General features: G+C 36.9%; 2 protein-coding genes across 2 annotated transcripts; both read left to right on the top strand.

Moving 5' to 3' along the window:
* On the top strand, positions 1,261 to 4,445 carry LOC104792626 (ammonium transporter 2). Its single transcript, XM_010518815.2, has 5 exons — positions 1,261 to 1,572; positions 1,654 to 1,944; positions 3,230 to 3,515; positions 3,631 to 3,734; positions 3,813 to 4,445. The coding sequence occupies exons 1-5, from the start codon at positions 1,261 to 1,263 to the stop codon at positions 4,245 to 4,247; spliced, it is 1,428 nt and encodes a 475-aa protein (XP_010517117.1). The 3' UTR covers positions 4,248 to 4,445.
* LOC104792625 (AMP deaminase) lies at positions 4,661 to 10,615 on the top strand. Its single transcript, XM_010518814.2, has 20 exons — positions 4,661 to 5,218; positions 5,375 to 5,559; positions 5,641 to 5,806; positions 6,136 to 6,314; positions 6,392 to 6,443; positions 6,557 to 6,684; positions 6,769 to 6,948; positions 7,031 to 7,098; positions 7,287 to 7,429; positions 7,554 to 7,615; positions 8,317 to 8,430; positions 8,559 to 8,699; positions 8,837 to 8,989; positions 9,075 to 9,128; positions 9,218 to 9,328; positions 9,424 to 9,597; positions 9,804 to 9,884; positions 9,984 to 10,082; positions 10,169 to 10,262; positions 10,363 to 10,615. The coding sequence occupies exons 1-19, from the start codon at positions 4,849 to 4,851 to the stop codon at positions 10,235 to 10,237; spliced, it is 2,529 nt and encodes an 842-aa protein (XP_010517116.1). The 5' UTR covers positions 4,661 to 4,848; the 3' UTR covers positions 10,238 to 10,262; positions 10,363 to 10,615.

Here is a 10,839-nt window from a genome sequence, read left to right as displayed (position 1 = left end):
CTCAATATCCAAAAGTGGCACTAGACGTTTAATCTGACAGACTATCGTAAAATAATTTATAATAAAAAATGGTGGTACTTATTTCCATATGAAAGTGACGTCGTTTCTAATGATATTAACATTGATACTGTTTTTATTGAATCTATATATTAATTACTTCGACGTGACAAATACAACGTTCGAACCAGTATCAAATTATGAACAAAAAAGAAATAAAGAATCTCCGAATGTTTGATTAGAAACAGTGTCAATATTGAAACAAACGAAAGAATCTTTGCTTCTTAAACATTCGATGTGTCACGGCCCGGGTCAACTCCTTCAGTATTAAACATGGCCGCACGATCAATTTGACAAATCGAAATTTCCAAATTTTGGAATCGTATAGTATAGTCCTCTACTTCTAAGTCTACCTACACGTCGGCCAGTCCATTTTTGTTTTGGTTGGGAGAATTCAATTTCTCCAGATAAGAATCTAAACGAATATCTGAAATGAATTTGGCAATATAGCTAATTAAAGAGAAAATGCATTACGTTTAATATTGTACCCACTTAAAACACTACACATCAATTTAATCTTTATTCAAAACCTTGACAAAGTATAGTAATTAGTAATGTAATATATTACTAATACCTTGAGATTAATAATTCTTCTATAAAAACTCTTGCTCATCTTGTTGCCAAACTAGTCCTTGCAAAACATGTATCAATCTCTTTTGTCCCATGCACAATTACGAGGAGATTTTTTTTTTTTTTTAAACCGTAAGTTTCATATATCCTAGAAATAATAGGAATTATTATTACTATTACTTTTGAAAAAAAATATGAATGAATTTTATCAACTCAGACAAAAAAAAATCTTAAAATTGGCAACGACTTATAAGATAATGAAATATATATCAAAGGTCCACATCTAATTCAACTTTGTTTTTTTTTCGTACACCAAATTTGTCTTTTACATTGTTTTCTTATTAATCCGAGTTATTTTTACAAAAAAACAAAATAAAAAAAGCTTCACTGAAAGATCAGGACTCGGAATTGAAGAATGAGAAACATATCCATCCATCAAATCATCGAAGACTTTTCTTCAAAATGTACAACAAAACACCAAACCCCAACTTGTGTCTTGTCTATTTTACACTCATTTATTATTATCATTAAAGGTTTTCACACCTTCACAACATTTTCGTACCATTGACTATAAACATCACAAACTCATTCAACAAAATCAAAAAAGATCATCAACTCTTGGAGAGAGAATACATGGCCGGAGCTTACGATCCAAGATTACCGGAAGTACCTGAATGGCTCAACAAAGGAGACAACGCATGGCAACTTACAGCAGCGACTCTGGTTGGTCTACAAAGCATGCCAGGTCTTGTTATCCTCTACGCTTCCATCGTCAAGAAGAAATGGGCTGTGAATTCAGCTTTCATGGCTCTTTACGCCTTCGCCGCCGTTCTTCTCTGTTGGGTTCTCCTCTGTTACAAAATGGCTTTCGGAGATGAGCTTTTGCCTTTCTGGGGTAAAGGCGGTCCAGCTTTTGACCAAGGATACCTAAAGAGCAGAGCAAAGGTATTGAATTTGTTCGTGCACATAACATGTTCGATAAAATGCCTGAACGAGAATTTTGATTTGATTTTGGTTTGTTTACAGATCCCAAAAAGTAAAACCATGGCGCCGTTGTTTCCGATGGCGACGTTGGTTTATTTTCAGTTTACGTTCGCGGCGATAACGACGATATTAGTGGCGGGATCGGTGTTGGGGAGGATGAATATCAAAGCTTGGATGGCGTTTGTGCCGTTGTGGTTGATCTTTAGCTACACAGTTGGAGCTTATAGTCTTTGGGGAGGTGGGTTTTTGTATCAATGGGGTGTTATTGATTACTCCGGTGGTTATGTTATTCATCTCTCCTCCGGTGTTGCCGGCTTCGTCGCCGCTTATTGGGTACGTTCTTTTTTTTTCTTTTGCTACCAAATCCAAATTCAAAGATTTATTAAGGTTAGTTTATTTAGTTAGTGAGACTAAAAGCTGGAATTAACTTCTCAGGCTAATAATATTTGATATTTGGTTCTTATTACTAAATAAAAATAAAGATTTAAGACTTAAAAGAATAAGATGTTTTGTTGAAAATATTGGGAATTTAATTAATGTACGGTAGTCGGTTAATGACATAGTCTTACGAAATTTAATCTAACTTGACATTTTAAGTGATTTGTGTGAAATTTACAAATTCTAATGTTATTGAATCATGGATTTTGAAAAGTCTATTAAAATCCACTGTTATTGAAATGATGATTTAAAAATCTACTTTAAAATCCATTAAAATCCACTGTTATTGAACTGATGATTTAAAAATCTATTTTAAAATCTACTGTTATTCAAAACAATTTTGTGGATTAGGATTTTAATAATTTTTAGAATTCTAGAGGATTCTGGAGGATTTGTTTAGTTAAAAATACTGAAATCCAAATCTTATAGTTTTAGATGGGATTTGAAAGAATTTTATACAAAATCATATGAATTTCCCTAAAATCTATCAAAATTCTAAATTTCCTAAATTCCATCAAATTCTCCAAAATCATGGTTTAAATACACTAACAAAAAAAAGATTTCTCAAGTAATATTTTTGATGTAGAGTGGTCTTTAATTGCCAAGTTTTGTTTTGCTTTCTCTTTCGGTATGATTACGTTATTTAAGGTCATTAGTTTATAAGATAAGTTCGATGATTGATTCGGTCCAGGTCCACTAACAAAAGGTAAATAATTTCCAAGTCGTAGATAATATTTATATACAATCAGTTTAGAATTTGACACACGATCTTTGATGATGTGTAATTGTATATAGTATAACCAACTCAGAAAATTTAATTTGTGAAGAGTACTAGAGTAGTAATCCAATCATCTCATTCAACTGAAAATAACTATTTTTGCCTAGTAGCAAGTAAACTCCATATTTGCAATTTATATCGTATAGATATGAACTACTTAATTTGTTTTCTTGTTTTCTGTATTTTGTCGCACATAAGCAAAATGGTAAAAGTCAAGTCAATTCCACATGACCACGACATAATATTCCACATAATAGTTATGCAAAAGAATTGAAATTAAATGGTTAGTTGAAAAAGCAAACACTAGTTGAAAAATTAAAAGAGTCGTACCATATGTCTTATACCGAGACTTTGATTATAACTTAAAACTATATGCGACTTGTGGACATGATGTTACTGTAGGTAGGACCTAGGCCTAAGGCTGACAGAGAGAGATTCCCACCGAACAATGTTCTTCTAATGCTCGCTGGAGCTGGCCTTCTATGGATGGGATGGTCAGGTTTTAACGGTGGTGCTCCTTACGCCGCTAACTTAACCTCCTCGATCGCTGTGCTCAACACCAATCTTTCTGCCGCGACAAGCCTCCTTGTATGGACCACACTTGATGTTATCTTCTTTGGTAAACCTTCTGTCATCGGAGCCATTCAAGGCATGGTTACTGGCCTAGCCGGCGTCACTCCCGGAGCAGGTCTCAATCTTGTGATCTCAAAATTTTTGTTTCTACTCTAGTTTTCTAATGCATGATGAAAGTTAAATTATGTGGAAACTAATGAATATTGCATGGTTAAATTTATATATTGCAGGGTTGATGCAAACATGGGCAGCTATAATAGTTGGAATAGTCTCAGGAACAGCTCCATGGGCCTCTATGATGATCCTTCACAAGAAATCCGCTCTCCTACAAAAGGTAAACTAAAGTTGATTATGTAGTTCTTTGACTTTGAAGTTTTGAAATGTAGTATTTTGATTGGATTTTAAATAACAGGTTGATGATACATTAGCGGTGTTTTACACACACGCTGTGGCCGGTTTACTAGGTGGAATAATGACAGGCTTGTTTGCACATCCTGATCTCTGCGAATTGATACTTCCTGAGCCAAAGACGAGAGGAGCTTTCTACGGCGGCAATGGCGGCAAACAGCTTTTGAAACAGTTAGCCGGAGCTGCCTTCATTGCTGTCTGGAACTTAGTGTCGACGACAATCATACTACTCGCTATCAGGATGTTCATACCATTGAGAATGGCTGAAGAAGAGCTTGGTATTGGAGACGACGCTGCTCATGGGGAAGAAGCTTATGCTCTTTGGGGAGATGGAGAGAAGTTTGATGCTACAAGACATGTCCAACAGTTTGAGAGAGACCAAGAGGCTGCTCATCCTTCTTATGTTCATGGCGCTAGAGGTGTCACCATTGTTCTATAATTTTTCTTATTATTTTTGTCATTTTTTTCTGTGTATTATTTTCCTTATGACTTAGAGATGTGTATGAGTGATGTTTTTGTATAGGTGGTGAAACTTCATTTGTCAATTTTTTTCCGGATGTATTTGCAGTTAACAACCATTTGTGATTTTGTGACCTATTCTCTTAGTGCCAAAGGCCCCAAAACCTAGTTTTTGAAATTGCTATATTGTAAAATTATGTATAAGAAAATGAATATACTTGTAAAATATGAAGAATCTTCACGGATAAAAAGGAAACATAAAAATTAAAATAAAAGAGTTGGACAGAAAAAAACAAAAACTGGTGTTTGAAATAATTGAAACACTAATGAAGAAATTATTTATTTATAAAACTGTGTCACCACTTTTTTTTTTAGTTTTTGAGCCATAAAGGTTACAACTTTACAAAGAAGACCCAGCCTTTTGCAATTGCAAGTGTGGCGTGGTTTCACTCGTTGGGCCTGTATAAATATCAGCTATCCCCCAACCTCCCACCATCGCCACTAAACCAGAATCGTGGTCCTTCACTGTCTCTTCTTCTGACCTGCACACGCACAGATTTTTTTTGATTTCGTTGTCACTCATGGAACCCAATATTTACCAACTTGCCCTCGCGGCTCTCTTTGGAGCTTCCTTTGTTGCTGTTTCTGGGTTTTTCATGCATTTCAAGGCACTGAATCTAGTCCTTGAGCGTGGTAAGGAGCGTAAAGAGAACCCTGATGGAGACGAGCCTCAAAATCAGACCTTGGTGAGGCGGCGTAGCCAGGTCCGAAGGAAAGGGAATGACCAATACGGTCGCAGTCCGGCTTCGCTTCCAGATGCTACTCCCTTTACCGATGGTGGTGGCGGCGGCGGCGGTGGTGGTGGTGTTGTTGATGCTGGGCGGAGCAACGGCCATGTTTATGTTGACGAGATCCCTCCTGGTCTCCCGAGGCTTCATACCCCATCTGAAGGTATGAGAAACCAAACCTGGATTGATCAGATTAGATTTTGGATATAGGTTTCAACAGTGATGTCAAAGTTTATCCTTTTGTGGGTTTTAGTGCTATTCAATTCCACTGTTATCATCTGATGATGCTGATAGATAGCTCTGTGATTTTCTTTTTCAGGGAGAGCTTCTGTACATGGAGCTAGTAGTATCAGGAAAACTGGAAGCTTTGTTAGACCAATATCTCCGAAGTCACCTGTTGCTAGTGCTAGTGCTTTCGAGAGTGTGGAAGAATCAGATGATGATGATAATCTGACTAATAGTGAAGGTTTGGATGCTTCCTACTTGCAAGCTAATGGGGACATGGTGAGTTTCTTAATTCACACTTTTTGGTGTCCTGCTTTGTTATTGAATCGGGGGACTGACAGGTAAGCCGTTCTTTTGCAGCCTGCAGATGCCAATGGAGAGCCAATATCTATGGCTGCTTCAAGTATGATTCGTTCCCACAGTGTGTCTGGCGACCTTCATGGAGTTCAGCCCGATCCTATTGCTGCTGACATTCTGCGTAAAGAGCCAGAGCAAGAAACCTTTGTCCGTCTTAATGTTCCTCTTGGTAAGAATGGTTACTAGTTTTTTGTTTATGTCATTCTTGCCTAACCTGGTTCATGTATTCTTAGCTCTTCTCCTGTTGCTACAAACCATGACATGTTAGTTTTGTAACCCCATTAGTTTAAAAGTTTTTGCTAGTGGCAATTAGTTAAGTGGAGTTACAGATAATTATATAACTAGTCTTGAGTGAGACAAGCAAAGGATCAGTTAAGGCTTTACTCTATTTGGGAGCTGAGCCATTGAAATTCTTAAAGTATAGTTTAAGAATTATAGCTTGAAACAACTGGAGTTAGAGACATTTCTTATTCATATTTTTACTCATGATCTTTCTAGAGGTGCCAACGTCCGATGAAGTTGAAGCCTATAAATGTCTTCAAGAATGTCTTGAACTGCGGAAGAGGTATGTCTTCCAAGAAACAGTTGCGCCTTGGGAAAAAGAAGTCATATCTGATCCTAGTACCCCAAAGCCTAACCCAGAGCCATTTGCACACTATCCTCAGGGAAAATCTGATGTAAGTCTGTGGTCCTTACTTTGTCATGGAACGAGATGCATTGATGAACTTTAACTTTGCTAAATTTGTTTTTACAGCATTATTTTGAGATGCAAGATGGGGTAGTCCATGTGTTTGAAAATAAAGATGGTAAGAGTAGTTTGATATTGAAATGCTTCTTTTTCCTGTATCCAGAAAAGCTGATCTGGTTACTTTTCCTTATTTTCGAATAACTGACCCTGTTTCCGTTTCATTATTCCCAGCGAAAGCAGAGCTGTTCCCGGTAGCTGATGCCACAGCGTTTTTCACCGACTTGCATCACGTACTCAAAGTCATAGCTGCGGGAAACATCCGGACTTTGTGCCACCGTCGACTAGTACTCCTAGAACAGGCAAGTGTTTTTTAGCTATAGAAGAATGAATGTCAATAAGCAAGTTTCATCTGGTTAACATAATGGCTTTTTTGTTTGTTTCAGAAATTCAATCTCCATTTGATGCTTAATGCGGATAAAGAATTTCTTGCTCAAAAAAGTGCACCACATCGTGATTTTTATAATGTTAGGAAAGTCGACACGCATGTTCATCATTCAGCTTGCATGAACCAGAAACACCTTTTAAGGTTTATCAAGTCAAAGCTCCGGAAAGAACCGGATGAGGTAACTATTAGAACCATATGTTTGAGGAAAGTATACACTTCGCTGATTTGCAGATATGATAATCTTTAGCTTCTCTATACAGGTTGTAATTTTCCGAGATGGGACATATTTAACCTTGAAAGAAGTTTTTGAGAGCCTGGATCTGACTGGGTAATTACATTTCCAACTTCTAAGAATTACCAACTAAAGTCAGTCTAAATTAGATGGCTGGAAGATTGTTAAATTACTCTCTTATGAGGCACCTGGTTGTTGTGCAAAGTATCTATGGCATTTTTTTTCAATTTTTACCATTATGCTGAAGAAATAAACCATCTTCACCTTGTTTGAACTTTGCACAGATATGACCTGAATGTCGACCTTTTGGATGTTCATGCAGACAAGAGTACCTTTCATCGTTTTGATAAGTTCAACCTTAAGTATAATCCCTGTGGTCAAAGTAGACTTAGGGAGATTTTCCTTAAACAGGATAATCTTATCCAAGGTAACTGAATATCCTAATCACTTTTACCACCATTTGTAGGTCATTTGATGCATCAGTTATGCACTTCCATATATAGGCTGTGTTTCAAAAGATAATCTTTTGACATTTTTTTCTTTGGATTTAGGTCGTTTCCTTGGTGAGATAACAAAGCAAGTCTTTTCTGACCTTGAAGCTAGTAAATATCAGGTAAACACCACATGAATCTGCAGTAGTCTTATGCATTAAGAACGAACTTTATAACAGAAGAACAGTGTTACAGTCAAATCTTAATAAGTAAGCTCTTGATAAAATGATTTGCTGGAAATACAGAGACACGTAGGATTTTGGTAATGGATCTTTTCCCACTCTCCCCTGAGCTTGCTCTTTGCCTGTTGCACATGTTATATAGACAGAGTACAACTACACTAAACTTTTAGTTGTTTTAGGAACAAACTTGTAGTAGTAGGAAAAACCTTGGATTTTTAGTCTCAGTGACCATTTCAAATTTGCACTCTCTTTCGTATGCCTAACTTTTACTTTCTTGAAGCCGATCTATTTTGCATTGACTTGAGTTCCGAAAACGTCATGGAATTCTGGTCAATTTTCTGTGTTAAGTCTTCTCCCCTGCATACGCAAAGCTTGCTCTTTGCCTGTTGCACATGTTATATAGACAGAGTACAACTACACTAAACTATAATTTTTTTAGGAACAGACTTGTAGTAGTAGGAAAAACCTTGGATTTTTAGCTCAGTGACCATTTCAAACAGACTCGAAGTTTGTTTGTGTTTTTGTTTACTTTCTTTGTGCCAATCTATTTTGCATTGACTTGAGTTCCGAAAACGTCATGGAATTTCTGGTCCAACGAGATGGAATTCTGATTTTTCTGATGTCTACCTTGAATACTGCAGATGGCTGAATACAGAATATCTATATATGGTAGAAAGATGAGCGAGTGGGATCAACTGGCTAGTTGGATTGTGAACAATGATCTGTACAGTGAGAATGTTGTCTGGTTAATTCAGGTTGGCCATCACTTTGATGCTTTTGTTCTACATGTTCAATCCATGAGTGAATGTGTTTTTCTCTCCTTGTGTGACATGACTGCTAACTCAGCTAAACTTTCCTCGTTCTCTGTTTCTCTTTTCACTAGCTCCCACGCCTGTACAACATTTACAAGGACATGGGTATTGTTACATCTTTCCAGAATATCCTTGACAATATATTCATTCCTCTCTTTGAAGCCACGGTAGATCCCGATTCGCATCCCCAGCTCCATGTTTTTTTGAAGCAGGTTAGCATCCATAACTGTAAAGAACCTTTCATCCGCATGTCTTTGAACTATTAAAGAGTTGATTTAACAGGTTGCTATCTCTTGTTTGTTTTGATTGTTTATTTGGTTTTGTGCTCGTTTCTTGTTTGGTATTTCAGGTTGTTGGGTTTGATTTGGTCGATGATGAAAGCAAACCTGAACGACGTCCCACTAAACACATGCCTACTCCAGCTCAATGGACTAACGCATTCAATCCTGCATTTTCGTATTATGTCTACTATTGTTATGCTAACCTCTATGTGTTAAATAAGGTACCATTCCTCCTAACCCTTTTGTGTAATATGGAGTAACTATAATTTGGTGTTGTAATAACATGGAGTAACTATATTTCTTCAGCTTCGGGAGTCAAAGGGCATGACTACCATCACGCTACGACCACATTCTGGAGAGGTATTTTATTTCTTACTTTATGCTATATAAAAAAGTTTTTTTTCTTCAGTTACCGTGTAATGGAATTTTAACTTGTCTACAAATTTCAGGCTGGTGATATTGACCACTTGGCTGCTACGTTTCTCACATGCCATAGTATTGCACATGGAATCAATCTGCGAAAGTCTCCTGTGCTTCAGTATCTCTACTACCTCGCTCAGGTTTGTGGAGACTGCTTGGTTGTATTACATATGTATTATTGTTTCTTCTGTTCTAAGAAATTCTCACTGGACATTTGTCCCATTTTGTTTGACAGATTGGTCTTGCCATGTCTCCACTGAGCAACAACTCTTTGTTTCTAGATTACCACCGAAACCCGTTTCCTGTGTTTTTCTTAAGAGGTCTCAATGTTTCCCTGTCTACGGATGATCCCCTTCAGATTCACTTAACTAAAGAACCTCTCGTGGAAGAGTATAGCATAGCTGCCTCAGTAAGTCCTGATGTTTTCGTTATGCAGTCATGTCACACATCATATACCATTAAAGGATACACCTTATTACGTTTGGATGATTTAGATGGTTTTTTTTGGTGATTGCAAATATCTAAGAAGCATGAAACTTCTTAGTATATATCCTTTTCTGCTAGGATCCAGTGAGATACTGATGTGCTAACTGAAGATAATAAATGGACTTTCAGGTTTGGAAGCTGAGTGCGTGTGACCTGTGTGAGATAGCTCGTAACTCTGTGTACCAGTCAGGTTTCTCACATGCGCTGAAGGTACTCATTATATATATCAAACATTGCCTATAGTATTAATGTACAAGGTATCTCTGTTCGGATCTGTGCTCATAGAACTAACTCTGTGAAATGTTTTAGTCGCACTGGATTGGTAAGGACTATTACAAAAGAGGACCTGATGGAAACGACATTCACAAAACAAATGTGCCACACATAAGGGTGGAGTTCCGTGACACGGTAAGGGACCAAAAAATTTATGTTCTTTTTGAACAGGTTAATGCATTTTTGTAGGAAAACGAATTAAACGTATGAAGTTGATGCAGATCTGGAAAGAAGAGATGCAACAGGTATATCTGGGCAAGGCCATTATCTCAGATGAAGTTGTTCCATAAGAACCGCAATCAGAAATGGCAACGTGTAAGAATCCAACATGTATACACAACTACACAACTCAATGATCTTTTACCACTTCTGTAGCAACAGTGTTTCTTATGATGTCAAAAATTGAAAATTTCAGATTTCAGGAGAAGAAAGAGAGAGAGAGAGAGCATCTTGATGAGTATACGAAGCAGGAAACCTAGTAGATAGGGTAATAATGAGCGGCAATGTTGTGTGCCCTAAGAAAGCGATTTGGCTTTGTCAAATCCTATTGTTCTATGAAAAGCTTCTACAAATCTATAATCCCTTTTAGTTTTACTCATACAAACGAGACAAGTTTAGAACCGGTTTTAAACTTTTAATATAATGGATTTCAGTTTTTTGGATTATAATGATCAATTAAAATTTCGATTCAGATTCAATTCACATATATATAAGCAAATCCAGTTTTTTCTTGATTCGGTGCTGTTTAGGATTATTTTACTGATAATATTGATGCATTTTAAAGTTGTAAACCGCACTGACTAGTGAGTCTGTGACTACTGAGGTCTCACTCAATGATATGGTTTTTGAATCAGATCAGTCTACTGATTAAACACCTATTTGGGTGACACTT

This window comes from Camelina sativa, chromosome 6, assembly GCF_000633955.1.
Source record: "Camelina sativa cultivar DH55 chromosome 6, Cs, whole genome shotgun sequence".
Lineage (NCBI taxonomy): Eukaryota > Viridiplantae > Streptophyta > Magnoliopsida > Brassicales > Brassicaceae > Camelina > Camelina sativa.
This window is presented reverse-complemented; position numbering and strand designations above follow the sequence as displayed.

Bases quoted from the DNA above. Each gene is read 5' to 3' on its own strand.
- LOC104792626 (XM_010518815.2), top strand. From the start codon at position 1,261: ATGGCCGGAGCTTACGATCCAAGATTACCGGAAGTACCTGAATGGCTC. The intron at 1,573-1,653 runs GTATTGAATTTG...GTTTGTTTACAG, and splicing joins ACCTAAAGAGCAGAGCAAAG to ATCCCAAAAAGTAAAACCAT. The intron at 3,735-3,812 runs GTAAACTAAAGT...TTTAAATAACAG, and splicing joins AATCCGCTCTCCTACAAAAG to GTTGATGATACATTAGCGGT.
- LOC104792625 (XM_010518814.2), top strand. From the start codon at position 4,849: ATGGAACCCAATATTTACCAACTTGCCCTCGCGGCTCTCTTTGGAGCT. The intron at 5,219-5,374 runs GTATGAGAAACC...TTTCTTTTTCAG, and splicing joins GCTTCATACCCCATCTGAAG to GGAGAGCTTCTGTACATGGA. The intron at 7,099-7,286 runs GTAATTACATTT...AACTTTGCACAG, and splicing joins GAGAGCCTGGATCTGACTGG to ATATGACCTGAATGTCGACC.